General features: G+C 52.0%; 2 protein-coding genes across 6 annotated transcripts in view; one reads left to right on the forward strand and one right to left on the reverse strand.

Annotated features, from left to right (window-relative positions):
- Positions 1–6,510: 6,510 nt before the first annotated feature.
- Positions 6,511–14,389, forward strand: FNDC5 (fibronectin type III domain containing 5). The gene is made up of 6 exons (XM_039230222.1): positions 6,511–6,583; positions 8,265–8,380; positions 8,877–9,075; positions 9,630–9,719; positions 11,859–11,992; positions 12,866–14,389. Exons 1-6 carry the CDS (start codon positions 6,511–6,513, stop codon positions 12,902–12,904), a joined length of 651 nt encoding a protein of 216 aa, XP_039086153.1. The 3' UTR covers positions 12,905–14,389.
- A 3,253-nt stretch (positions 14,390–17,642) lies between these two features.
- Positions 17,643–27,405, reverse strand: part of LOC120232311 (S100P binding protein) — a 48,304-nt gene continuing 38,541 nt past the window's right edge. For 4 of the 5 annotated variants that reach the window (XM_039232963.1, XM_039232953.1, XM_039232981.1 and 1 more), the window contains 2 exons: positions 22,337–22,424; positions 17,643–20,282 (listed from right to left, as the gene is read on the reverse strand). In XM_039232963.1, the coding sequence (XP_039088894.1) occupies positions 20,141–20,282; positions 22,337–22,424 (230 nt within the window). In that variant the 3' untranslated portion in view covers positions 17,643–20,140. The remainder of the gene's footprint in view (positions 20,283–22,336; positions 22,425–27,405) is intronic. The other variant, XM_039232973.1, reaches the window with a different exon arrangement.

Here is a 27,405-nt window from a genome sequence, read left to right on the forward strand (position 1 = left end):
CCTTGCACAGGCAGGCCCAGGCAGGCACACGCACAAGGTGCCCGCTGACCGAGAAACGGATCAGGACATGATCGTGCCTGACAGAAGCCACTCCCAGAGCCACCGTGACCCACTCAAGGGACATGAGGCACTTGTCAATACTTCCTATGTGCCCGGTACCGCGTTTTCCTTTTCACGGAGGACACCCGTACTCCCCACAACGCCACTCTGAGACGGGTGCCCAGTGAAGAAACAGGCTCAGAGGTGGGGGATTTGCCACGGTAGGCAGGGGCCAAGCCAGGGTGTGAGTCCGGGATTGTGTGACTCCTGCCCTCCCCACCAGACCTGTTGGTGCCAGACCCACGCGCACTTCCCGGGGACCCACAAACACAGATGAGGAGGCCTGAAAGGGGGTGGGGCAGGAGCTGAAGCCTCCCAACTAGAATGCCAGGGTTTCTGGGCTTGTGGCTCTGGGTCATCGGATTCCTGCTCCAGCATCCAGCCATTCTTGAGACTCAGGACTGTAGGGGGACAGCAGGAGCTTTCCTTCCATTTACTTCTCCCAGTCAGCAGAACAGGAACTCTGAACAGCAACATGACCCACCGGGGGCCTGAGTTCAGAGGCCAGACTAGCCAGGTCAACCTGAGTAATGAGTTCAGCAGAGGGCCAGGGGGAGGGGGGCATCGTCCAGGAGGGACCGTTCAGCAGGAAGATGCTCTAACAGTGAAAATGGGCTACTGAGGGGGTAGTGAGCTCCCTGTCACTGGAAGCATCCCAGCTCTGTAGATGCTGGTGCTCCCTGCTTAGGAAATTGAAACTGAGTCCTCCATCATTATCCTCATCATCGTCATTGTCATAGCTACCACTGATTGGATGGATACCTTTTGAGTCAGGAACTTTAAGATACAACTACCACTACTGCTGACAAGAACAGCAGCCCCTATGTATTCAGCCCTTATGGGGTTGATCTTCACTAACTGACTCCTCACGGAAACCTGTGAGGCAGGCACGATTGTTAGACCCATTTACAGATGAGGAAACTGAGGCTCAGAAAGGTCAGTGACTTGTGCACGGCGCAGGGACAGTATGACCTACGTTCTGCCTGGCCGCCGAGTCCGTGGTCTGCGCACCTGGGAGCTGGCCTCCGGGGCAAAGCCGGACAGCTTCCCCCAAGCTGGGGCTCTCGGTTCCTGGAGCCTCTTCTGTTCTGGGCAACGTTGGCTTCACTATAGCCAATGAGGCGCCCTCTCCTGGCCGCTTCCTGGCTCTGTGCAACCATGTTCCTTCAGGCGGAGGAAGGCTCTCCAGTACCTGGGATGTGAAAGGCGGGCAGGCCCTTGGACCTTGGAGCCTCACTTCAGATGGTGGTACCTGAGGTCACCCAGCCGACCAAGGTTGAGTAGAGGTTGGAGTCTAAGGGCTATCTGATTCCCAGGCTCTTGTCCTTCCACCCCTCACTGGTGGGGGAGAAGTTTTAGTCCGGCTGCCTTCACTTCCTACTGCAGCCTCCTCCACATCCGGGCTCCCACAACAGGGCCTCTGGCCCCACTGCTCTTGAGGGATCTTGGGGGCTGTAGTTTGTAGCTGAGAATCTGTCTCCGAAGGCAGAATGGGCCTTAGAGTTGGCGGCAGTTTGAGACATGGGGCTGTCATTGACTGGCTGTGTGAGGCTGGGCAAGATTCTCAACCTCTCTGGGTGTGGTCAGATGGGAGTCGGTTCCTTAGACTCCGAAGAACCGAAGCGATTTGAGGACGTCTCTTTTACCCAATCAGGAAACCTGGGGTAGCCATTACCACACACTACCTAACGTTACCCCACCCAGCCATTCCCTGCCACGCCACTGCATCCTTTTCATAGCCTGGGGGAGTCTCTGAAGGTGTTTTATTTAGTCATTAGCTCACTGTTTGTTGCCTGTCTCTCCCACTGGAATGTGAGATCCGTGAGGGCGGAATCTTGTCATCGTGGTCACAGCTGTGTCCCCAGGACCTATAGGTGTTCATACATATCTGTTGGATGAATAAAGCCCTCCTGGGAGCTGGAGGCTGCTTGGGATTCTCTCTCGCCCCCTCTCTCTGCCCTTCCCCTGCTCATGTTCTATCTCGCAAAAATAAATAAAAAAGCATTAAAAAAATAATCTTAAAGTCCTTCCCTAGCCCAACTTCTCTTGCAGCTTGAAACAGTCTTCCAAATCCAGGGCTGTTTTTCCTGTTCCCAGCGTCACACCCCAGAGCTCATAGCAGCTCCTCCCACCCTGCCCTGCACTTTGCTCTCGGGGACCTCAGGGCCAAAGATTCCTTCTTCTCTTTGCCCTTTCCCCCTCGTTTGACTAATCTGCACTTGACTCTCAGAATTAGTTAAGCTCAGGTATCACCTCCTCCCAGAAGCCCTCCCTGCTTTCCTTTTAAATTAATGCTCTCTTCTGACCTATTTATTCATTTATTTGAAAGAGAGAGAGGGAGAGTAGGAGGGGGCAGAGGGGGGAGAGAGAGAGAGAGAGAGAGAGAGAGAATGTGAAGCAGACTACACACCCAGTGCAGAGCCAGATGCAGGGCTTGATCTCATGACCCTGAGATCGTGACCTGAGCTGAAATCAAGAGTCTGACACTTAACCAACTGAGCCACCCAGACACCCCTCATCTGGCCTCTTTAGACCCTTGGTGCTCCCTGGTCCAGAGGTCAGTGTTCTCTCTGATATTTCATTTTTAGGATATTATTTTTCTAGGTAATCTCTTCCCCCAGTGTGGGGCTTGAACCCATGACCCCAAGATCAAGAGTAGCAGGCTTGGGGGCTCCTAGGTGATCTTGGGCCTGAGCTTAGCAGCTGCCTCTATGAGCAGCAAGCCCCCTCCAGGGAAGGAAAATGTATGTCCTTTAGTGAACCCTGGGCCAGGGTTCCTGCCCTGAGGAGCCCCCAGGGGGAAAGGGAGGAGGTAGGCAGACTCTGTAATTCACTGGCTGTGTGACCCAGGGAGGGTATTCACACCTCTCTGAGCCTCAGCTTCCTGATCTGGAACGGGAGCCAATAACATGTGCCAGCCTAAAACTCAGAATAATGTGGACAAAAAGCCAAGTTCTTGGTAGGTGCTTGATTATGTGCCCAAAGCCATCTCCTGCCCTTCTGATTCTTCCTGTGATTTGGCGGGGGGTGGGGGCGGGGGCGGGGGGGTGGTAGTTTCTAGGGAGACCCGTTAGACAGGGCCAGGACCATTCTAGGCTGTGAAGAGGAGCCTTCCCATTGTAAATGATTACCTGGGGGGCTGGGCTGGGCACCTGCAGCCTGGGTGAGGTTCTAGGACTCTGGGCAGCTCTGGACCCTCAGGAGGGTCCAAGTCCTCGTGACTAGCCAGCCCCCTAGGAGATGTCTGTGGGGTCCTCCAAATGGAGCCAGGTGCCACCTGGGAGGACAGAGGCCCATCTTTCAATCCCCCCAGATTCTCGCTCATGCATGCATTCATTCTTCCACTGCTGTATTTCCAGAATGTTGCACAGAGCCTGGTACGTAATAGGTGCTCATTCGATATATGTTAGGAGAACAAATTGATTCCACAAATTCAACACACACTTATTGAGTGCTTCCTGCACTTAGCCCTGTGCTAAGAGATGGTGTACAGATTGTGCCCATAAAGTGGATTGGTCCTGGTGACCTCTCCCAAGATCACCAGCAGGGGCTCTAAATCTTCCCAACTCTTCCCATCCCCCACCCTGCTTCCACTGGTTGCCAGACTCCAGGGATCAAGACTTTTTCCCTGACTCCGGTAATGCCCAAGTACCCATGCACCATGGGGCCTGGGAAGGCTGCACCTCCACAGGCACGACTCTCCAAATCCTCCCTGTCTTTCACGCTCTCCTCCAACCACTTCCCCCCTCCCTCTCAAACCCTTAGACACAGCCATCACCCCCTCCCAGTGCCCTACATCTGCCCGGGGTTATATCTGGAGAGGCCAGCAGGTGGCGCTGAGACTCCCCCCTCCCTCGCCTCCCGCGGCGCTAGACTGGACTCCAGACCCCACCAGGACCCTCTCCCTTCTTGCCTTTTCTCCCCAGCAGGGACAGGAGCGGACTGTGTGACCTCTAACCGACCCCTCTCCTCCCTGCTGGCTCCTGCGATGAGGCCTAAGGAGACTCCAGCTGCTCCTGCAGGCCCCGGGTTGTCTTTGCTTGCCTGGTGGGTGAGGGGGTCCCAAGGGGCCAAGCTGCAGCTGGCGGGGCGGCGCCAGGCAGGGTGGGGCAGAAGGCAGCTGCTGGGGGGGGGGGGGGGGGGGGGGGGAGAGGAGAGGAGAGAGGAGAAAGGAGAAAGGAGAGAGAGGTGCTTTGGCTCCTTGGCTCCTGCCCCAAACAGGTGGAGGTCCCATCTGAGGCTGCCCCCAGCGCAAGGTAGGTGGCTGAGGAAGCAGATGGGGCTGGGGGTGGGGGGTTCAGCCTGCCAAGCAGAGCAGGCCTGGCGGTGCTGATGGGCCGGCCAGTTGGGTTCCCTCTCAGTGAGAATCCCTGAGCTCCATCCTATCCTATCCCTTCCAAGGTGACCCACAAAAACTTGAGGGTCAGCAAGGAGTCCTGGGCTGGGCAGTAGGAGAGGAGGGCTCCATTGCTCCTCGGGAGCCACTGTGTGAATCTCCGGGAGCTCCTTCCATCTCTGGATCTCAGTGTGCCGATCTGAAATGGTGGGCGGAGGGGCGCCTGGGTGGCTTAGTCGGTTAAGCGTCCGACTTTCGCTTAGGTCATGATCTCGCGGTTCGTGGGTTCGAGCCCCGCGTCGGGCTCTGTGCTGACTGCCAGCTCAGAGCCTGGAGCCTGTTTCAGAGTCTGTGTCTCCCTCTCTCTCTGACCCTCCCCTGCAAACGCTGTCTCTCTCTCCCTTAGAAATAAAAAAAAAATAAAAATAAAATGGTGGGCGGAGGGAGATTTTGAAGCCTTTCTGTGGGATAACTTTGCCGTGTGTCCCTTTTCAAAAAAGGGTTAGCTCTTCCCTGGGAGTCTGGGGAAGACCGCAAGGTCTCTAAGACCCAAAGGAATGCCCTCCCCCTCCAATGGTGGAATTTCAGAGTGGGGGGAGAGCCTCATTTGGAGCTGTGGGAGCCCCTCCATGTCAAGGGCCCTAGGGTCCCGGTCTGTGCCGCCCTCCTCAACCTTGTTTCTCTGATGGGGACTCAGGGTGGAGAGTGACACAAGGTGGGGGCATTCCCTCCATGGCTGCTGTTCCGGAGGTCCCCTTGTTAGGGACAGGGTAGCAGAGGCAGGGCACGGGCAGCGCTCTGCCTCTTCAAGAAAACAAAAGAGGTGGATTGGGCAGAAGAGAGCGGGAGACATGTGGGTGTCCCCGAGGTGTTGAGGGAGGTGCCGTCCGCGCCCTTTATGAACTGTGGTTACTTGACAAGTCTCCAAAGCCCCCTGCACTTTAGAGTCATTAGCTCACTCACTGCTCACAGCACTCAGCCAGGCTAGAATGGTTGGGGAGGGGCTGGAGCTACCCTTCCCTCCCGAGCTCTCTGGAAGAGATTGTTCCAGATTGTTCTCTGGCTGGGGAGCAGCTGGCACAGGCAAGTTCTAGGATCTCAGGGATGGTAGGGGGGGTGAGTTCACTCTGGGTGGGGAGATAATCGAGTCAAGCACACGTGTGGGAGTCAGATCAGCCTGTGTTCAAACCCTGGCTCTGCTGTGGGTCTTCGGGCAAGTCAAGTGGCCTCTCTGAGCTGCAGTCTCCTGTGCAAAACGGGGGCCGCAGAGCGCACCTTAAGGGGTTCGGTGGGATGTAAGGGGCATCACGCAAGTCAAGCCCTCGGCACAGCGTCTGGCACCTAGTAGGCGCGGGTTGTTATTCTCATGGAGATAAAAATGGAGATCCCAAGAAGGGGAAGGACTGGCCGGGGTCACAGAGCTAGGTCTCCAGTGAGTCGGAGCACCCTCTTCCCCGCCGCGTTGAAACACTGAGCACCTACTGAATGCACCCCAGCGCCTACCGGGCACTCTAGTCCCCCCTACTCCCTGCTGTGACACTCCCCTCGGCTCCCGTCTGTCCAGGCCTGCAAGGCCTCGGGTCTGGGGTGAAGGATGGAGACCCCCCAGGCCGAGGGAGGGCGGGCCAGCCGCGGGGGTTGAAGGGGGCACCGATTTGCGTCTCGGGGCGCGCGTCCTCCCTGTCCCTGGGGAAGGGCAGGACTGGGGCCGGGTCGGGCCGCGTGCTGGGGGGACAGGAGCTGCGCGCGGACTAGCGGTGGGGGCCCCGGGCGGCCGGCGGGCCGCGAGGGGGCGGGCGTGGGGGTGCCCTCCGCCCTCACCCCGCCCCGCGCCTCTCCCCGCAGCGGGGGCGCCCCGCCCCCCGGGCGCCCGACGTGGACGCGGCCGCCGCCGCCGCCGCCGCCGCCGCCGCGCGGGAGTCGCTGTCCGCGGAGCCGACATGCAGGCGGCGCGGGGCGGCGCGGGGCGGCCGGGCCGGGCGGGCCGCGGGCCGCAGCGCAAGCTCCAGCGGCCGCCGGGCGCCGGAGCCGCGTCCCCCTGCGCCGCCCCGGGCCGGCCGGCCGGACGAGCCGCCATGCGCCCCGGGCCGCCCCGCGCCGCGCTCCGCCTGTGGCTGGGCTGCGTCTGCCTCGCGCTGGTGCAGGCGGGTAAGGGGGCCCGGGCGGGGGCTCGGGGGGCTCGGCGCGGGGCGGTCGGGCGGGAGTCCTCGGGGCCCCTTCCTGCCTCCCCGCCCCCCAACCCGGCCCCGGCCTTTTCCCCACCTCTTGACCCCCAGGCCCGTCCTCCGGCCCCTGACCCCCCTGCCTACCACTCCAGCTCTGGGGTCTCTGGGGTCCAGGGTCTTGTGATCCCCGGCCCCCTCATCCCATGGCCCTGACCCCAGGCCTTTGCCTCAGGTGCCCGAGCTGAGCTCCCTTCTCTGGCCCGGGGAGCAGCTGAGGACACGAGTCCCCCAACCTTGGGCCTCCCTCCCTGTCCCCAAAGCCCTGCAGGACAACTCTGCAGGTCGGAGCAGGATGGGGTCCCAGCTTCCGTGAGCATGTGTGAGGGGGAGGGGGACCAGCACCCTAGGGCTCTGGGTGGGTGGGGTGGACCCCTGAGCCTGCTGCAGTCCCTGTCTGGCCTGCCCCGTGTGTCGGCCTCACCCTCGCCCAGCCCCGGCTCTCCTGAGGCTCTCTCTGTATGTGTCCCTTTGGCTTCTGGCGCCTCGCTCATCTCTCCCTCTACCCATCTCTCTGTGGCTCAGTGCTTTCTCTCTCTCTCTCTCTCTCTCTCTCTCTCTCTCTCTCTGCTTCCTCTCTACGTCTGTCTCTGATAGCCCACTTGTCTGTTTTCTGGTTCTGTCTGCCGCCACCTGTCTGTGTCCCTCTGTCTCTATCTCCACTGTGGCTTTGTCGCCCCAGGCCCAGCCCCTGGGGCCTCAGGTCCACTCCTCTGTGGGGTGAAGGGTGCTGCTCAGAGCCGGGTCTTCCCCTTGCAGCACTTGCCCCTTGGGAGACAGAGAGGCTGTGTGACTCACGGCCCCTCTCCTAGAGAGAGAGGTTCTTCCTTCCCTGACCTCCACCGTCCCCGTCACTCTCCCTTCTTGACCGACCCCCTCTCATCCTTTTCCCGTATCCAGAAGACTTGAACTTCCCAAACTCTTGACTCTCCCCTGAGAAAACCTTCTCTGCGTGACCCCATCGTCCCCTTCCACCTGCCCCCCTGCCTCTCGAGGCTGGCAGAGTGTAGAGAAGAGGCTCACCCAGGCCCCACCCCAGGCTTCCTTCTGCCTGGCTCCTGGCTCACTATAATATTGGGGGTTCCTCTTGTGATCCTTAGTCCCAACCCAGGGCTCACCCTGGCCCGGCTCTTCTCGACCTCTAGGTCTTTCTCCTTCCCTCAAGGTCACTCACTTGACAGTGTGGTATTGTAGAAAGAGCACTGGACTGGGAGTCCTTTTGACTGCTTTTCATCAGACTGATTTTCAGCACCTACAACCCTGGGCACCTATGCCTGCCCCTGCCCCACCTCTTACCGCCGCACCCCTCTGCCACCTCTTACCACCCCTCCATTAGATCTGGCCCTGGCCCAGGCCGGTCAGTTTTAACTTGGACCCCCGATGGCGCCAATGTGACCAGTGGGGACTCCCATCCTGGACATGAGGAGCCTGGGGCCTCTCAGGCCTGGCTCTCCAGCCACGGATGAACTGAGATGTGCCAGCCCCATGGAGGCCTTGCTTTCTTCCTTCCCCCACTGTGTGACCTTCCCCAGGTTTCCACTTATGAGACAGTGGGCCTGGGCCCCACAGCAGGGGGTGCTCAGGCTCAGGTGCCTCCCCACCCCCAGACAGCCCCTCGGCCCCAGTGAATGTCACTGTCAGGCACCTCAAGGCCAACTCTGCGGTGGTGAGCTGGGATGTCCTGGAGGATGAGGTTGTCATCGGATTTGCCATCTCTCAGCAGGTAACCCTAACCCTCGAGGGTCTGGGAGGCAAGGACACATCAAGATAGTAGCAGGGGATGGGGAGGAGGGGGTACAGAAATAGAAAGGAAGGGGAACAAGGAGGAAGAGGGACAGGCAGAAGAATTGCACGCATGGCTTGGAACGGGGACCCCAGAGGGGAACGGATCAGTGAGGAAGGCTCAGGGGCCTTTGACTGGAATCTGGGAATCGAGAGCCTCGTTTGATATTAAACACAAGACCGGGGTTAGGGACCCGGCTCAAGTTCTGGAGAGGTAGTCTTGGGCAACTTCTCTAACCTCTCGGCACCCAGTCTCCTTATCTGGAAAACAGAGATAACGATAGCTCCCTGCCGGAGGTGAGGAAGCTTCTGTGTATAAAGACTTTCTTTATAAAAGCACGGTAGCCGGGTAACCCCTTGTCACCGCCAGAGAGGTGGGCAGAGTGGGGTCGGCGGCGGGGCGCTGACAGCAGCGGGCCTGGCCTTTGCGTTGGCAGAAGAAGGACGTGCGGATGCTGCGTTTCATCCAGGAGGTCAACACCACCACCCGCTCGTGCGCCCTCTGGGACCTGGAGGAGGACACTGAGTACATTGTGCACGTGCAGGCCATCTCCATTCAGGGCCAGAGTCCAGCCAGCGAGCCAGTGCTCTTCAAGACCCCACGCGAGGCGGAGAAGATGGCGGCCAAGAACAAAGGCAGGCCCAGAGCACTGTTGGGGGGGAGGGCTGGGTGAGTCTTGAGGAAAGCACCAACCCCCCCACCCTGCTGCCTAGTAAAGCAGTACCTGAGATGGGGCGCCTGGGTGGCTTAGTCGGTTAAGCGTCCGACTTTCGCTTAGGTCATGATCTCGCGGTTCGTGGGTTCGAGCCCCGCGTCGGGCTCTGTGCTGACTGCCAGCTCAGAGCCTGGAGCCTATTTCAGAGTCTGTGTCTCCCTCTCTCTCTGACCCTCCCCCACTCACGCTGTCTCTCTCTCTCTCCTAGAAATAAATAAAAATATTAAAAAAAAAAAAAAGCAGTACCTGAGAGAGGAGGTCACCCTGGTCCCCGAAACACTGGGGGTGTCTCCTCTCAGCTTCGGGTCAAGGCCCTGTTGCTGCTGCCCCAAGTAGCCATCGGCGAGTTCTCGAATCTCTTTTTGTTAGATGTCTGGGCACCGACAGAAATAAGCACTTAAGGTCCTGGGACTGGCCCTAGAGGGGTGGCTGGGAATGAACGGAGCCTTGGACCTAGTGTCCCCCTCTCCACAGATGAGGTGACCATGAAGGAGATGGGGAGAAGCCAACAGCTGCGAACCGGCGAGGTGCTGATCATCGTGGTGGTCCTGTTCATGTGGGCCGGTGAGTCTGCCTCCACGCTCTATCTAACTCACTCGACCTCGGGGGAATGAAGGCCCCTGGCCAGACCCCTTCTCGCACTGCAGCTTGGAGGCAGCTGAGAGAGAACGTGAGAAGCCCGAAGTCCGGCTCTGGGGGCCAGATCTGACTTCTCACAAAGAACGTAGTAGGTTGAGAGCTGCCTTGGAGGACTGGTTATGTGAGCGCTTGCCCTTCTCTCCCTCAGTTCAGCCACCTGGGGTGGACGCACCCACAGCCCCTTTGCCTGCTGGCCACGGCTGCAGCAGCCATGCCTCCTTCTGGGTCCCTGGGCCTCCAGCTGCTTCAGGCTTGGGCCACCTTCGTAACACACTTGTCCGTCTAGACCCAGTTCGGAGATGGCCTCCATAAAATCTCCCAGTCCATCCATGAGAATGGCCGTCTTGCATGCGCTCCCACAATGCACTGCTTGTCCCTCTCTTTAGCTTTTCTTAGACGAGGTAGTTGGGCTCATGTCTCTCCCTTTTCCCACTCGTCTGTGAGCTACCTGAGGATAAAGAAAAACGTCATCTTGGCACTTAGCCAGCATTTTCTGAACGGCCACCCAGTTCCAGATAGTAGCACTACGGTCGTGACGAAGGAGAGCCCTGGGCTTGCAGGGAACCGGGTCTGGGAGGAGCCAAGCCCATACTTAACTGGAATTCAGCGTGATGAGTGCCATCACCTGAGGGCAGAGGAGAGGGAGTTAATTCTGGGGCTAGGAGTAGAAATCAGGAAGAACACAGAGAGGAGGAAACGTGGGGATTGAGCTTTGCAGGATGAATAGGAGTTCACCAGGCAGCCAAAAAAAAGGAACAGTGTTCTGATGACGGCGTGTAGAAGAAACAAATTAAGTTCAGTCTGGCTCAGTGCAGCTGTGGCCCAAGAGAGAAGGTAGAAGGGGGACAGTGAAGGATGGTGAGGCTGGAGTTTTGAGGGTCTGGAACACCGTGCCAAATCTGCGTTAGCTTGGGGGTTGAGAGGGCAGGCTGGATTGTAGAAGTGTTTGGGAAAAAAAGTTCTGTAGGCACATCAAAGAACAGGCTCTTGTAGGGCGCCTGGGTGGCGATTAAGTGTCAGACTCTTGATTTCGGGTCGGGTCATGATGTCTCAGTTCACGAGATTGAGCTCCTGTGTCGGCCTCTGCGCTGACAGCTTGGAGCCTCCTTGGGATTCTCTCTCTCCTTCTCTCTCTGCCCCTTCTCCCCTGCTTTCTCTCTCTCTCTCTCTCTCTCTCTCTCTCTCAAAATACATGAATAAGAACTTAAGAAAACCAGGCACTTGTAGGAAAAAGGCAAAAAGAAAAGATTATACAAAAGAGGTTTATGGTGCGTTATTAGACTGGGCACTGACAGTACTTAGATACCCATAAAAACATGGTGAACTAACCCAAGATTGTGATGTGCTTCTGTTAGGATCGTGGGGAAGGAAGCGGGGTATCTGCCATGGTGGAAAGGCCAAAGATAGTATCTAAAACAGATCAAGAAATAGCACTATAAATAAAGCACAGAGGTAAAAATGGAGAAGACACCTACCAGCGCTGGAGTCAGCTGCCTTAATAGTATCTGACTTTCAAAATCTATGACGTTCACGTCTTATTAGTTTGCTAACAGTGAACAGCTAGCGGAGCGCAGGCCCTGGAGCGCACACCCCGGCTTCCCCCCACCACGGGCCCTGGAGTAGGCGCTCTGCATCGGCGTCCTCACTGGTAACCTGGGGAGGGCCATTACAGGTACCCTCCTGGCGCTGTGAGGACTTGGTGGCATCGGCCATGTCAAGTGCATCGCACAGGGCCTGACACACGTTCAGCGAGTGTTACTGTTTCTATTGCCCCTAAGGGGAAAGGGGAGCTGTCAGAGGTTTAACAGGGGGAAGGTGGGAGACGGGATCAGGTGCGTGTCGTGGGACGATCAGCCCAGCGGTAGCAAAGGGGGTGGCTTAGTGGGGGACAGGTGGACACAGGGGCCAGAGGTAAGCCGCTGCAGTGGTGCCGGGGGGGAGGCCATCGGAGCTCAGTATCTAACGGGCTCAGCGGGTGCCAGTGGGAATGAAGCAGGCAGGCGGGCCTCGAGCTCCGGCCTCTCACTCACTGCTCTCCCTTGTCCCCCCACCCGCCACCCCCAGGCGTCATCGCCCTCTTCTGCCGCCAGTACGACATTATCAAGGACAATGAACCCAATAACAACAAGGAGAAAACCAAGAGTGCGTCGGAAACCAGCACACCAGAGCACCAAGGCGGAGGTCTTCTCCGCAGCAAGGTGAGAGTGGGTCTTGGGCCGGGGTGGGCGGCCCCTGGGCTCAGCTCGGGTGCCCGCGTGGCTGCAGCTGGGCAGGGCCACGCTTGGCCGCTGCCTGTGTGACACACGGGACACAGCAAGTTGATCTTGGGCCTTCTCCAGGGGCCAGCGGGGCTCACCAAGCGCGGTGACTGGGGAGGGCAGAGCTCTTGGTTGGTGTGGGATGGCGCGAGTAGGGCGTAGGGCGTTCTAGGCCCATTCCCCCCCTGCTGGGCCGTGTGACCTTGAGCAGGCCCTTCAGCTCTTTGTGCCTTCGTTTCCTCTTCTGCGAAACAGATATGAAAACCTTTTCAGTGCTCGCTCTGAGCAGCTCCGAAGAGACGGTGGAGAAGTGAAAGATGTCACGGCTCTGACGATGATTATCCAGCAAACATCTGGCCCTCTCCACATGTCCTCCTCCCTCCGTCTCCTCACACCCCCTGGCTTGCTGTCCTCTCTCTCGGCTTCTCTCTTTCTGGCGCGTTTTCCTGAAGCCTCTCATTAACCCCCATCTCCAGAAGCACCTCAACAATGCCAGTGGCGGAGGCCGCGGTCAGAGGCAGGCCTGGAGGAATGCGCGAGAACCGGCCGGCGGGATGGCCCTGCCAGGGGGGTGGACAGGGGGCCGAGGGCCCAGCCCCCAGTCTTGGCCACTAAGGGAGTGAGGCCGAAGGCTGGGTTTGAGAAGGCAGAGAGACGAGGCACACGGGCAGGGCCACTCCTTTCCTTCCACGTGGGACGAGAGCCTGGCTTTTAGGCTGCAGCCCTTCCGGCTCGTGCCCTCTCCCTAGTTCCAACCTTGCAAGAAGTCTGTTCAATTAGCCCGGGCTGCTTCTCTCGTTTTTCTCCTCCCAGTTTCCAAACAAGCCCTCGGTGAACATCATCGAAGCATGACTGCCTGTCTGCAGGGAGAAGGATTTCATTTTTCTTCTCTGCCCGGCCCCGGGGTCCGTGGGCCCCGGGGACGGAGAGGACTGCGGAGTGGGGGGGGAGGCACGCTCTTCCCCATCCTAGTCTGGTGAAGCAAGCCGAACTACGAACCCAAATTCTGCAAAAAATAAACAAGCCACAAAACTAAAAGGCCTGGCCCCATTCTGGAAAAGGCAAAGCTGCATGAGACACAGCCTTCTCTCTGCCTCCTCGCCTCTCCCGGACTGGCTTCCTCTTTGAGACAATGCACAGAGCCCCTGGGAGATGACAGGCACCCAGACGTACTCCAGCTGTGTCTTGCAGACTGAGAGCCTTCAGGAAAGCCACGGGGCAGGGGCGTGGCTGCCAGCACGCCCTTCCTGGATCCAGCCCTCAAGGACTTGCGGTGTGAGGCACAACTTGGCGAGCGAGCGTGTTAAGATGTTCTGTTTGGTCTCTTTGGAAAACGTGACTGAAGGGCTTCACTCGAGAGGGCAGAGGAATTCCCCGAGCTCGTCGCCCACAGCCTCTGTCTTCTCTGGCCCTTGTTTTGACCATTGACGTAATTAGTGTGCAGTCTTCAGAAGATGAGGTAGGAAGAGAGACGTGGACAGTACTGGCCCCGTTTCTGTAGGAAGAGTCTCTTGGAATTGTAACGATGCTGGCTTACACGACTGCGAAGGTGTGTCCACATGGGACATCCTGGGGGCTGCCAAATCACCCACTCTGGAGTGGAAGCTGCTAGAAGGCAGGCCTGAGCCATTTTACCACGGACAGTCAGAGCAGCCCTGGCCCCTGGGGTCTCCATATCTCACCATCTCATCCAGGGTTCTGTGAAAGCTCCCCAGGGTCCTCCTGTCCTTCCCTAGAGCCTGAGTGGTGTGAGGTGACAGGTCTCTCTCTCTCCACTGCCCCTTTCTGGCAAACAAAACAAAACAAAACAAAAATGGTGCTTGATAAGGGAAGGCAGACTCTTCCCTAGGACTGAAAAGTTACGGCTGCTGGAGGCCTGCGGGGGAAGAGATGGGCCTCTGCGTCTTCCGTTGGTGGCTCAGGACGGGCATGTGGGAGGACCACACCTAGCACAAGCCTGGCACACAGTAGGCGCTCAGTGAATACCTGTTGAACTGAATGGTCAGAGCGGAGGCCCCGGAGCCAGAGAGCTGAAAGCCATCACCCAACGACCGCCCCTGCCGTCCGGTCTACAAGAGCTCTCGGGGCTCGGCCGGCCACCGCTCTGCTTCGCCCTGGTGTGGCCGCACAGGGAGGAGGAGAGACAGGGTGAAAGGCAGATGTCAGCGCTACCAAGGGCTTCCTCTTGGGAGGGCAGGAGTCTCCACTCATTGTCTTGTGACTTCCATCCCTGCTGAATGGGGCTGCAAGGCCAAGGCTGCTTAGGGGAGAGGCCCTTACCTCTGATCCAGTTAGAGCAATAACCTCTTTTTAAATGTAAAATAAAAGACAAATGAAAAGGCACATCCTTGTCTTCTGGTAAATGCCCAAACGTTGCCCTCTTTTTCCGGCAGCTGGCAGCAAGTCAGGATGTGTGGAGGAGGGAGTCGGTTCTCTCTCTCTCCATTTTGGCCTGCAGCTTCTTCGGGACATGCCTGCCAGCCAAGCTGGAGTTGGAAGGGAAATCTCGAACAGATGGGGGTGCACGTGTAGGAGGAGAAAATAGCTGCTCCTTCATCCTATTACTGAGGCCCCCAAATCCAGGCTTGGGCTGCCTCATCGCCTAGGTATGCAGGCTGGGGCTCAGTTTTTAAAACAAAGGGTTTTCCCCTCTGGGTAGCAGTTGGGTGTTTTCCCTGACCAAAGGCATGCAGTTCTGGCTCCTCCCCAGGGTGAGGAGGGGAGCGGAGACGCTGTGGAAGCAGAATTTAGCAGTGCTCAGTGTTCCCAGCTCGCCGTGTGGGGCTGTGGTGGAGTGATGATGCCATTGGCCAGTGAGCAAACCAGCAAGTGGGACACCTCAGAGTCTTTTTGCCCAAAGCCAGCAAGAGCTTGGAGAGAAAATGTCAGGTGAACAGGACTTAGGGTAGACTGTTCTGGAAGGTTCCAAGAGGAGGAAAACAGGTCTTAAAGGCTGGGTGGGAAAGTGGAAATCTGTTAGCACCCAGAACTCTAACCCTGAGGGAGAGGTACTTGCCAGGCCCTCGGTCCTGTGTGCCTGTCTGGTGCCACGTGGTGGGGCAGCCCCTAGGTCAGCATCAGAGAACGAGAGATGGGTGGTCAGGACGGCACTGCTGATGGGAATTTAGCGCTGCCTGTAGTAGTCAGCTGAGGGCCTGAGGGGGAGGAGTGAGCACTTCTGGTTTAGATGAACCCCATTCCCTTTAGGCATCTCCCTAAAACGCCATGTTCTGCGACTGAGCTTTTCTTGGACCAGCCGTCGTTGCACAGTAAACCTACAGCTGTGACTGGGCTGGGGTCCCCTCTTCACCGCACTTAGATCCGCACATTCCTCACAGCCTGGGGACGGGTGCAGGCACGTTCCTGGAGACAGAGACCGACCCACAGGCCAGGCTGGGCCTGTGGGAGAACGTTGGGCAATGCTGGACGGAGGGCAGAGACCCCGCCTTGTCACTGCGCGGCCCCTCAGGCCAGCTACTTCTGGGGGGGGGGCGGGTTCCTTAGCTGTCAAAAACAAAAAGGGGAAGAACAGGAAGAGTGAAGCCTCAGGGTCTGGGAGAGGAAGGACCACGCGTTTCTGTGCGGCCGAGTCCTTTCCTCTTTCTGATCCCGTCCCTCCAACCCAGGCTTTTCAGGGTGGCCTCCTCTAGAATCTACTCGTAAGATCTCTAATTCAGCCCTTTTATGAAAATATGTAATATCGCACCACTCTGGTCACGTGGTGTTCCAGACCGCTACGTTATTTCTCACCCTCGTTAAACCTATTTGACGGTTTGGGGATTTTGCTTTTATTTTTTTAATTTTTAATTTTTAATTTTTTTTATTTCTAGGAGAGAGAGAGAGACAGCGTGAGCAGGGGAGGGTCAGAGAGAGAGGGAGACACAGACTCTGAAACAGGCTCCAGGCTCTGAGCTGGCAGTCAGCACAGAGCCCGACGCGGGGCTCGAACCCACGAACCGTGAGATCATGACCCAAGCGAAAGTCGGACGCTTAACCGACTAAGCCGCCCAGGCGCCCCTGGGGATTTGGCTTTTAAGTGGCCTCCAAGAACAACCGCTCCCGTAAATGGGACGCGGCCCCGGCCTGGCTTCGGCCGCACCAGGCTCCAGCAGTACAAGATTCCCAAACCCTCAAAGTGTCGTTTGAAGCTAAGTCGAAGGCGATCCTGCCATTCAAACAGTTCCTTAATGAGAACAATAGTGATGCAGGATTACCACGTGTTTTAAAGGTTGTCCAAGAGATCCCATCCCACTCCCCGCTCGGCGGGTGCCGGGGGAGGCCTGCTTTTCTGTCTGTGGCATGTTCCAGCTGTCGTCGGACAGGACAGGTGGGGAGGACTGACCAGGCAGGAGCTTGTTCGTTAAGGAATTCCACGGCTGACCGGCTGACAATTCCTGTGACAAGTGGGAGTTTTTTCCCTGACAGGTGCTCTGACTTACAGAGCACGCACACCCTAGAGCCGGCTGAGGAACTGTCTGCTCTGAGGAAAGCAGGACGACACCGAGGAAGGCAGGGGACTCTGCTTTCTAGTTTTAGGTGGTTGGAGTTTTTTTCTTCTATAAAAGCTCAAAATAGGCTAGAGAATGACCCCATTCCTTTGAGAGAAGGTCCATTTCTCCTCCCCCTCAATTTCCTATAACAAAACGAACCAAGGGTAAAGGACATCGCCGCTTCAGAGAACGCAGCCTGTTCTCAGAAACCTTTGATGTCTGCAGTGACCCGTTGCTAAAAAGGAAATAAGCAACTCCCTGGGCAAGGGATCTCCACCTGACAGAAGCAAAATGGATCTGTATCAAATAGCTGCATGTTTAGCAAATTTATATTGAAGCTCTTGCGCGGACTGTGCAGCGTCCACTAGACAGAACTTACGTAACAGTGGGACAGAGAGCCTGTCCCAACATGTCGCTGCCTATTTCCTCAGCATGAGGGGAGATTTTCAAAGCATTGGCTAATATAGGTGACAAGCCCTTACTGCCTTCATCCTGTCTCCTGGGGCAAGCCTAAGCAGCTTAGGCTCACAAAAGGGATTGAAGGAACGCCTGTGTCTCCCACACCTACCCACGCTCATGCCACCTTCATCCAGGTTCCAGGGGCAGTCAGTTTCTGGAGAAGCTGGATTAAGAACACCCATCAGTGTTATCAATTCTGGTTTCCCAGAGCCCTTTTAATGGGAGAATGCCCTAGGATAGCTCAGCTTCCTCCCTAATCAGCAGTCGCTCGGGAGAGGCGGACACAGAGGTCAGCCCCACGGCCGCGGGGAGGACCGGAAGGCAGCGCTTGTCTGACGGGGCTGAGCCGTCCCCTCTCTGCAGAAACAGCAGCACAGCGATATTTCAGGCTTTCTCTGTGTCAGGCTCCTGACATGCACTAGATGTAGCTGCAGATCCCAATCATTTTCAACATTTCTTAACTGCCGGAACGCCTTTCTCAACACTGTAATTTACCCTCAAAGGAATAGGGAGCACGCACCCTCGCCTCCCCAGCACCACAATCTACTAACTGCCACCCCCGCCCAGACCCCACTAACCTACCTACACAGGAGAGGAAGGAACCTTCCTCCAAAGCCTGCAACAGACGGCCACGGTACATATGCCACGACACGTACTTTTATTTCTTTTTAATGACATTAAACACAACTGCTACAAGGGAAAAAACATGATAAAGAGGAGGCACCACACTTCAGTTTCATAATCGATCCCGACAACTCAAGTAAATCAGGCCTGCGTTAGATGCAAAACTACGGGTTATTTCAGGCTCTTAAAAGTAAACTGTGTAAACAGCACATTTTTACTCTTTGTCAAGACCCCTGTGGTGAGAACATCAACATGAACGAAGAAAGCTAGGCAGGGCAGCTGAATGCACATAACCGTCACTCCAATAAAACCATACAGCAAGAACGCATCGTGAAATCCTAGACTGAGAGGCCGGCAGTGCACAGGAGATATGCAGCTTTAAATACAGGTTAAAACTCTGGATTTTACCCACCACCATCTTTAAGGCAAACATGCCTGATAACGAGTTTTCTTTGGCTTTGTTTTTTCTTCTTAAAGAATACCATGTTAACCGCTGAAGAACAGTTCTCTCCTCCCCCAGTCCAACAGACTTAATTAAGCTGCTAAAGCTTTGGAAAAACAGAATTATTTGAGCAAAGAGGAAATGTGATTGTCACATTTTCTAGTTAACCCGTCACTCATTTGATTTGGCAAAGGCAAGGCTGCCATTACACATTCAGACTTAAAGCCTCCTGTACCCGGAGTGCAGGAACACGAGCCCCGGTGAAAGCCTGTCCCTCTGCTCCCCGGCCTGACTGTGGGGAACTAGACGGCCACAGTGCCAGGTATTCCAGCTACAATTAATTTTTATTCTGCTGTGGTTCCAAAGGTGGATGTCTGCTCATCTCACTCCATCATGCTAATTTAGGGAAATCTGGAGAAGTGACTGATACAGCAAACATCCATTATGCCAACTGAAATAGATTTTGACTCTTGCCTCTGGACAGAACTTCTTTGCATGTGATTCCAGAATCTAAACCAAATGTCCAAGGAAGAGACTCCTCATCTGGATAAACACAGTAAACACTTAGCAGCATCCATCTAAGTTTACTGGTGGCTTGAGTGACTAAACTTTTCCCAAGTGAGTGTCTGTTGAAGCCGGCCAGGCTGTTTCTGATGGGTTCCTCGCATGCAGAGATGGGCCGATGGAACAACAAAGGCAGACGGAGACCACAGGCTGCGCCGCGGCAACGACGCCCAGCCTTCCCAGAGCGTGAACAGTGGCACGAACGCCAGACCGCAGAATCTCCCAAAAGGTGTCTAGAGCTGGCTGTATAGAAAGAATGACACACTCCTCGACATCCATTAGGCTGCCCAAAGTCTGTCAACTTAAGTTAGAATTCCAAACCTTAAGGTCACATAAGGCTTTCGTGCACAGGCTTAATTACAACTGATCAGACCCGCATTAGCAGTGTTGTCAAACTGTGTATCAGAGGCTTGACCAAATGAGATGGTAATATCCAGAAGCTAAAGGCACCTCTTGTTAACTAATAATGGAGACAACAGAATGCCTCTCCAAAGTCTCTCCCACAGGATGACTAACACATCAACTCATACTTGGAGTTGGAGTTGAGCAGATGAAACTGAAGACCAACTCACACCTCAGTAGGACTGGCTTTCTGGCCTGTCTCTTAGAGTGAAGACTCTGGGTGGGAAGCTCTTTAACAAAGAGAGCAGGGAGGCTGTTCTTAAGAGGCAGATTAATGTCTAACAGGATACAGAAACACGCCAACAGAACCTAGTGGTCACTGGGGAAAAAGAAGGAAAATCCTTGAGAAAAGGCAGAGAAGACAATCAGTCACAGACCACAAATCAGCAAGCATTAGTCAGCAGTCTTCTGTCAGAGTTAAGATGTGTAAGATTTGTAAACCTATTGTGCAAAACAAATTTAACGAAGAATGGGGGGCAGGGGGCCAAGAAAATAAATAAAGGCAGCTAGTAAGTACAAAAAAGAAAGAAGATTTACTCTTTTAATGTGTCCCTTCAACAGGACTTTTGTCCTGCTCCATCCTACTTCAGATGTCGTGGATTACCAACTTTACAATACTGACAGGTATTCAGAGATTCAAATAAAAAAGTAAGAGGGGTTGTTAAAAGTGACTTCTGTCCATTTATGTCATCAGCAGTAATTATTGCCGGCTTGCAGCCTGGTAATCTCTTCCTTACAGGACATGAAAAGATGATTTCTTTTGGGCATCAGAAGTAGACTTCACCTCTGCGCAGAGGTAGGTGCTTTGCCTGCGCCTTGGTATTCTGGCTTAATGCCGGCTTTCAAGAAGTGGTCCCCTTCAATTTAAATTAAAAAAATAAAATAAAATAAAAACTTAACATTGCTTAAACGCATGCACACAGACAAACAAGAAGGACCTTATACAAAAAAATTCAAGTCAGCCATGGGAATTCCCAAAAGGTGACAAGTTCTTTAAATAAAAATCTTGTGAAAAATAAAATTCAACATCTACAAAGCACAGAAGAGCAGAAGATGAGCTGCTGCTCTGAACGGGACCCAGAACAGGAGCCTGGAGGACAGAGACCTTCACTGCTGATGGGATGAGACAAACGGACTTGGTGGGAAATCTGAGAGACGCTGGAACCGATGGTGGCTTCGCATGTTCCTGTCAACCCACTGAGTCAGACTGTATCTTTGCAGAGGTTTCTGTCGGAACCGAGCATAGTTTCTGTCAGGAGAAGGGGAAAATAAAAACAGGAAAGATGAGTGTTTCAACTGGAATGGCTATTTGTACACAAAAAAATGGCCTAGGCAACTATCTGAAGAATATCTTTACTTTTGGCTATCAGATCCTAGTTTTACTTTTCAATCCTCACAATTTTAGAAATTTTGTACTGTTTTATTTATATGAAAGTCACAGTGTAAGTGCTATTTCTTTCCAACTCCCAAAGCCAAACTGCCTCACAGGTATTGTGGTGATATATGCCATATACACAAATGTTAAGAAAACCTAATACATAATGTATAATAACATTTAAGTAGGCAAAAGGCATTTTGTCCCTCAAGAAACATTTAGAACAGGATCTGTATCTCACTGCATGAGACGTGTGCCTCCAACAGGACCTCATTGTCTGACACAGCTCAAGGTTGCTCAGGACACAGCAGTTAAAATTAGAATAAAATTCCCAGAGAAGGTAAGTCATCATGTGAGTATCACATTGCAAGTTTGGAGACTGAATAATTAATAGCATGGACTCAAAGTAAAGTTTCTTGAGATTCCCCTTTAGTCACCCCGGTCCTTTAGGCTGTGGTTCTGGAGAAGACCCTGTGAGAGAATCTGAGCTCCTTCTCAACTCCAGCTGTTCCTAATAACCACCTGGGAAGCTTTATAAAGATTGAGATTCTTGCCCCCCAACCCAAACCCCTGACTTAATGACTTAGAATCCCTTGAGTCAGGGCCTGGACATCTTTATCTTTAGACATCTCCAAAGGTGATTATAAGTAGCCAGAACTGAAAAGAATTATTAATAGGGGCGCCTGGGTGGCTTAGTCGGTTAAGCGTCCAACTTTCGCTTAGGTCATGATCTCGCGGTTCGTGGGTTCGAGCCCCGCGTCAGGCTCTGTGCTGACTGCCAGCTCAGAGCCTGGAGCCTGTTTCGGTCTGTGACTCCCTCTCTCTCTGACCCTCCCCTGCTCACGCTGTCTCTCTCTCTCCTAGAAATTAAAAAAAAAAAAAAGAATTATAATATTTTATGATATTTATCTGGCCCTATATGCAAGTACTTGCTGAATTCTGTAAATACCTCACCCACTTAAATGCTAATAAGAATCCTACCAGAAGAGCACTCTCACTAATATCTTGTACAGGTAAGGAAACTGAGTCTCAGGTTAAATAACTCGCCCAAGGTCATAAAGGGGAGTAAGTACAAGAGCCTGGATTTGGATTCATACCTGTCTCCAGAACTCATCTAATAATCATTACACTGCCCTGTCTTTCTAAGATCTGCTATCATTTTAGCAACTAGAGAGGAAACACTGAGTATGAAAGCCCTCAGGTGGGGACACGTGTGACATACTCAAAAAACAGCAAGGGAGCCAGTGTGACTAGAACAGAATGAGCAAGGGGAAGAGTCGCAGAAGATGAGGTTGGTGAGCTAACCACGTCAACCAGGCCATGGTCCTTACAGGGGACTGTAAAGATGGGAAATGTGAGATGGAAAATTTTGAGCAGAGAATCTGAATTTCTTGGGCTGCTGAGATGAGAATAGTAGACAGGCAAAGGCAGAAGCCGGAGACCATTTAGAAGACTTGCAACCGTCCAAGTGAAAATGAGAAATGGCCAAGTTGTGGATATATTTTGTAAGTACAGCTTTTGGATTTGCTAATAGACTGAATGTGGGGTGAGAAAGGAGTCAAAGATGACCCCAAAGTTTCTGTAACTGAATCAAAGTAATGGAATCAATCTGTAAAACCACACTGAATCAAGAATCCGGAAGATTTCAGAAGATGCCAGAAAGGCCCCTTGACATCAATTAGTCCAACATATTAGTTTTACTGATGTGAGGACCAGAGAAATGGAATGACTTGATCAAAATCCTAAAGCTGGTTACAAACTGCAAAGCTACCACCGGACCCCACATTTCCTGAATTTTAGTCCAGTTCTTATTCCATTCTACTGCTTCGTTTCTACCCTGGAATTATACAATTATAGCCAATTCCCCACCACATTCCTCCTGCGGCCAAATTCTACCCTTTTCCTCTTCCTCCTAATCACCAACTCACCGCATGGTGAGGTCCGAAGGATGCTGCCATTTTGGGTTCGGCACATGATGAACTTGACCCATCAAGGCACATAGTTCCCCCAGGGCACCTGTGACACAGAGGGATCGTGGTTAGGAAGCAACTCAGTGAACTACCATATCAGCCTAGATCAAGGCACATGCTTTCAGGGAAAGAAAAAACAGGCACTGGCCCTGATACTATCTATGATTATCACAAGCAGTCAGCACAAAAACTGTAAGCCTGAGAGGGAAGCTCGCTCTCCGATGATGGTGATGATGACGACGACGACGACGACGATGATGATGATATGGTGACGATGACGGCGATGGGGCAGCAGCAATAATGACACCCACTATTCATTCCTTCAATACTTATTAGCTCCTACAGCGTGTGAGGAACTTTACTGGGCCCTAGAATATGGTAGTAGACAAGACACTGCACCTGCCCTCAATTAAGTTTATATAAGGAGACGGGCGATTCCAAAACTTATGATATGTGTCTGATAGAAGAAACACAGGCTGCTATGTGAGCACAGAGACTGGAGGCTGGAGGTTTGAGAAAGCCCTCTCCAGGGGAAGTAAACTATAAGCAGGGATCAAAAGGATCTATAGAAGTTAGTGAGGTAGAGAGGGGTGGAGGTGGGAGTGTCTAAGAGAAATAGCTAATACAAAGGCTCAGAGATACAAGACAGCAAAATACATTCAAGAAACAAGAGAAGTTGGGGCACCTGGTGGCCTAGTCGGTTAAGCATTTGACTTTTGGTTTTGGCTCAGGTCATGATCTCACGATTCGTGGATTCAAGCCCCACATCACTGTCAGTGCAGAGCCTGCTTGGGATTCTTTGTCTCTCCCTCTCTCTCCACCCCCCACCCCACCCACGCGGTTGCTGTTTCTCTCAAAAATAAATAAATAAGCTTAAAAAAGAAAGAAAGAAAAGTTGAGAATAGAAGGCAGGTGGGGGTTTTTTGTTAAACAAAAATTGCTGGAGGCAATTTCTCAACCATCTGGGAGCCTGGCAAGGTCCTATGCACTTTACATACCATGTTATGGAGATAGATGTTATTAAAATATCACTTTGGAGTGGCACCTGAGTGGCTCAGTCAGTTAAGTGTCCGACTTCCGCTCAGGTCATGATGTCATGGTTCATGAGTTCGAGCCCCATGTCGGGCTCTGTGCTGACAGCTCAGAGCCTGGAGCCTGCTTTGGATTTTGTGTCTCCCTCTCTCTCTCTCTCTCTGCCCCTCCCCTACTCATGCTCTTATCTCTTTCTCTCTCAAAAATAAACATTAAAAACATTTTTTTTAAAAAAACATCACTTTGGAGATGGGAAACTGTGGCTCAGCAAGGTGGACTTGCCTTAAATGCTCATTAAACCAATCTCAAAACTAGCTCCTGTTTGACTGCATGCTTTTCTGATAATGCTAATTTTGCACTTAGGGGCTAAGACTTGGGCAGAAGCTCACAAAAGCAGAAATTGTGATTAGAGAGAATAAAATAATTTCCCTTGACCAGTGGTTCTCAAATTTTAACATGCATCATAATCAGCCAGAAGGATTATAAAACGGATAGCTGGGCCTGACCCCCAGAAATTCTGATTGTGTAGGTCTGGAGTGGGACCTGAGAATCTGCATTTCTAACAAATGGCCAAGTGAGGCTAAGACTGCTGGCCTGGGAGCCACCCTTCGAAACCCATGGCCCTAGACAAAAGAGACTTTTCTTTTCAGCTAGTTTACATACTTCTCATTGCCTTCATTGTGCTCTCAGAGACCAGAAGCAGTTTAACTAAGGTATATAGCCCATCTTTTCAAGTTCTGGTAAAAAATATTCTACTTAACTTTTAGGACCAATCTAATTCATCTGAAGCCTCAAGAAGCCAAGCTCTGTAGAGAAAGTATACGCTTTGAAGTCAGGCAGACTTAAATTAGAATTCCAATACAGCCACTAACTAGCTTTAAGACCCTGAGCAAATCATTTCATATCTAGGCCCACTTGACCCATCTATGAAATATGGACAATAATATGTAGCATGAATTTGAATGTTAGATATACGGTACATAAAAGACTTAGCATATTGCCTAGCACAAAGCTGTAAGTGGTAGCTATTGTTATTAAGGGGTTACAGCCACAGGCCTGTGTTAGTTTGCAAAGATTCTTCAAATCATGTGACAATCAATCACCTCTCTGTAAGGAAAAATATTAAGTGGATCAGTCTACACATAAACTATGACATGTGTTATAGCACTCAGCATAACGTTTAATGAGATGATACTTTTCAGGAAAAATTTAGACTCATTACAAGCTTCTTGCAGTTAAAATTAAAATGTACAACCAAGGGTAAAAGAAGACAATTGACAAAATGAAAAATATACTTGAAATACATTTGGCAAAGTTGTAATGCCCTTATTCTACAGAAGCAATCTCCTCATAAACAAAAGAGGTCAAAGGACATGAATAGGCAATTCACCAAAGTAATACAAGTGATCAATAAACATAATGAAAAGATGCTCAATCTCACTAATATGGGAAGAAAACATATTAATCTCACTTCTTGAAAAGAAAATATAAGCCAGAAAAGAGTTTCTCCTTGAAGAAGGGAAGTAACTTTAGATTAGAAAATCCCTTGCCTGCTGGATGTCAAGCTAAAATCAAAGGTCTCAAATCAAATTGCCCTTCCCATATCCTACTTTCACATCACTAGCACCCCATCCTTCTAGACCTCCAAAAAATGTCTCAGTGAGGGGATAAATTAGCTTTGTAAGAATTTCAAGATATGTTTTTCCTGCCAAAGCATCATCAGAGGAGGGCTGGCAAGATATGGATACTGTGGCATCCAATCTCAAAATGGAACAAGACTATCTGTAGACCATGTCCTTCAGCTCACCCATCTCTTACCAGCTACAGCCTATAAAACTGTCCTGATGATGCAGGCTAAAGATATACTGTAAGCCCCCTACAAAGAAACCCATTTACTTTTGGGGTACCTGGGTGGCTCACTCAGGTCAGGATCTCACGGTTTGTGGGTTCGAGTCCTGCGTCGGGCTCTCTGTCAGCATGGAGGAGCCTGTTTTGGATCCTCTGTCTCCCTCTCTCTCTGCCCCCACAAACATGCACACACTTGCTCTCTCTCTTTCTCAAAAATAAATAAATGTTAGGGGCGCCTGGGTGGCTCTGTCAGTTAAGCGTCTGACTTCAGCTCAGGTCATTATCTCACGGTTCGTGAGTTCGAGCCCCTGCATCAGGCTCTGTGCTGCCAACACAGAGCCTGCTTCAGATTCTGTCTCTCTTTCTCTCTCTGCCTCTCCCCTGCTTGTTCTCATTCCCTCTCTCTCAAAAATAAAGAAATATTTAATAAATAAACGTTAAAAAGAAAAAACCTATTCACTTTAAAAGGAGGAAAAATTGGTCAATTAAGCCCAAGGCTTCAAGTATTAAACTGCTAGAAGTCACAATCTAGCAGCAGCAACTTACATATAGTACTCACCATGTTACTGGACATTGTCGAATGAGCTTTATATATATTAGTGTGTGTGTGTGTGTGTGTGTGTGCGTGTATATATATATAAATGTTTATTCTTATCTTTTAGAGAGAGAGAGAAACAGAGTGCAAGTGGGGCAGGGGCAGAGAGAGGGAGGCACAGAATCAGAAGCAGGCTCCAGGCGCTGAGCTGTCAGCACAGAGCCTGGCGCGGGGCGGCGGGGCTCGAACTCATGAACCATGAGATCATGGGATCATGATCTGGGCTGAGGTCAGATGCCTAACCGACTGAGCTACCCAAATGTCCTGTGCTTTACATATTTAACTCATTTGTTCCTTATAGTAATCCTACAAGGTGTTTTCCCCCTTTCACAGATGAAGAAACTGAGACACTGAGAATTTGCCCAAGGTCACACAGTTGTAACAGAGCCTGAATAATAACAATATAATACCATCATTGAATTCAGTTTCCTTAAATTTTTTTCTAGGACTGACATTTCATTGTGGGGATTAGAAAGCAAGAATCATATCACAATATGTGTACTTGGATACCCACTTATTACCTCACACAGCATGAAGTAAACAAGGGCTCAATAATCAGGTCTCAGCTCATGCACCAACAAATGTTAGTTTTCCTTAGCACTAAGAAGAATGCACTGAGGGACTATGGGAACATTTATTATTAATAAGACTTAATGATCTAGAGATAATGAAAACTATATTTATCAAGCATTTATTATGTGCCAGGCATATTGCTAACAGCTTTGCATGTACCCTACCCATGATCTAATCCTAACCACCACATGAGGCAAATACCATGATCTCCATTTTATTCATGATTAAACTAAAGCCTAGAAAAGATACTCATCTATCATCTAGTAACTGGGAGAGCCAGGATTCAAACCCAGGTGGAGCTAATAATCCAAAGAACCTTATTTCAGCTCATAGCTTCTATCTCTTCTTCCAAATTTAGAGATGCTAACAAGAATGGAAACATTTGAATTTTCTCTTCACAGTCTCTAACAGATGGGCTTTCTTGGACCAACAATCAGTACCATGGGTTTATTTTAAGTTGTGGCTAAAAGGTGGTGAAGACTGTCCTTTGTTATGTGCCTAAGAATGAAATTCATCTAAGAATGAAAATAAGAGGAAAATTTCGGGAATGAGATAAGCAGTTTGTCTAAACCTTAATCTATAAATATATAGCTAACTAGTTTTGGTGAAAATCCAGTCTAATAATTGTCCTATAACTCTAATAATAAGTTAGGTCAATCAATTGTTAGAAAGGAGGAGAAATGGAAGATGCTGAGTGCTTGCTATGCCAATGGGCCCTCCTGAGATCTTATCTTCACCATACTTTATATATAACCTGTTTAATTCAGTGTGGCACATGACCCAAGAACAGAGAATCTTTCAGCTGGCTAAGGACCTAAAGAGCTGGCCTGGCACCAACAGGTCTTTACATAAATCAATGAGATACTCTCCTCTGGAATGTGATTGAGAGCTATAGTAATGAGAATGAGAGAGAACACACAGGCAGGGCTCCAGGAGAGAACAGACACATGAGACAGCTAATAGAAGAAACCTGGGTGGG

The sequence above is a fragment of the Hyaena hyaena genome, unplaced genomic scaffold (assembly GCF_003009895.1).
Source record: "Hyaena hyaena isolate Hyena2069 unplaced genomic scaffold, ASM300989v1 scaffold_3, whole genome shotgun sequence".
Taxonomy (NCBI): Eukaryota; Metazoa; Chordata; class Mammalia; order Carnivora; family Hyaenidae; genus Hyaena; species Hyaena hyaena.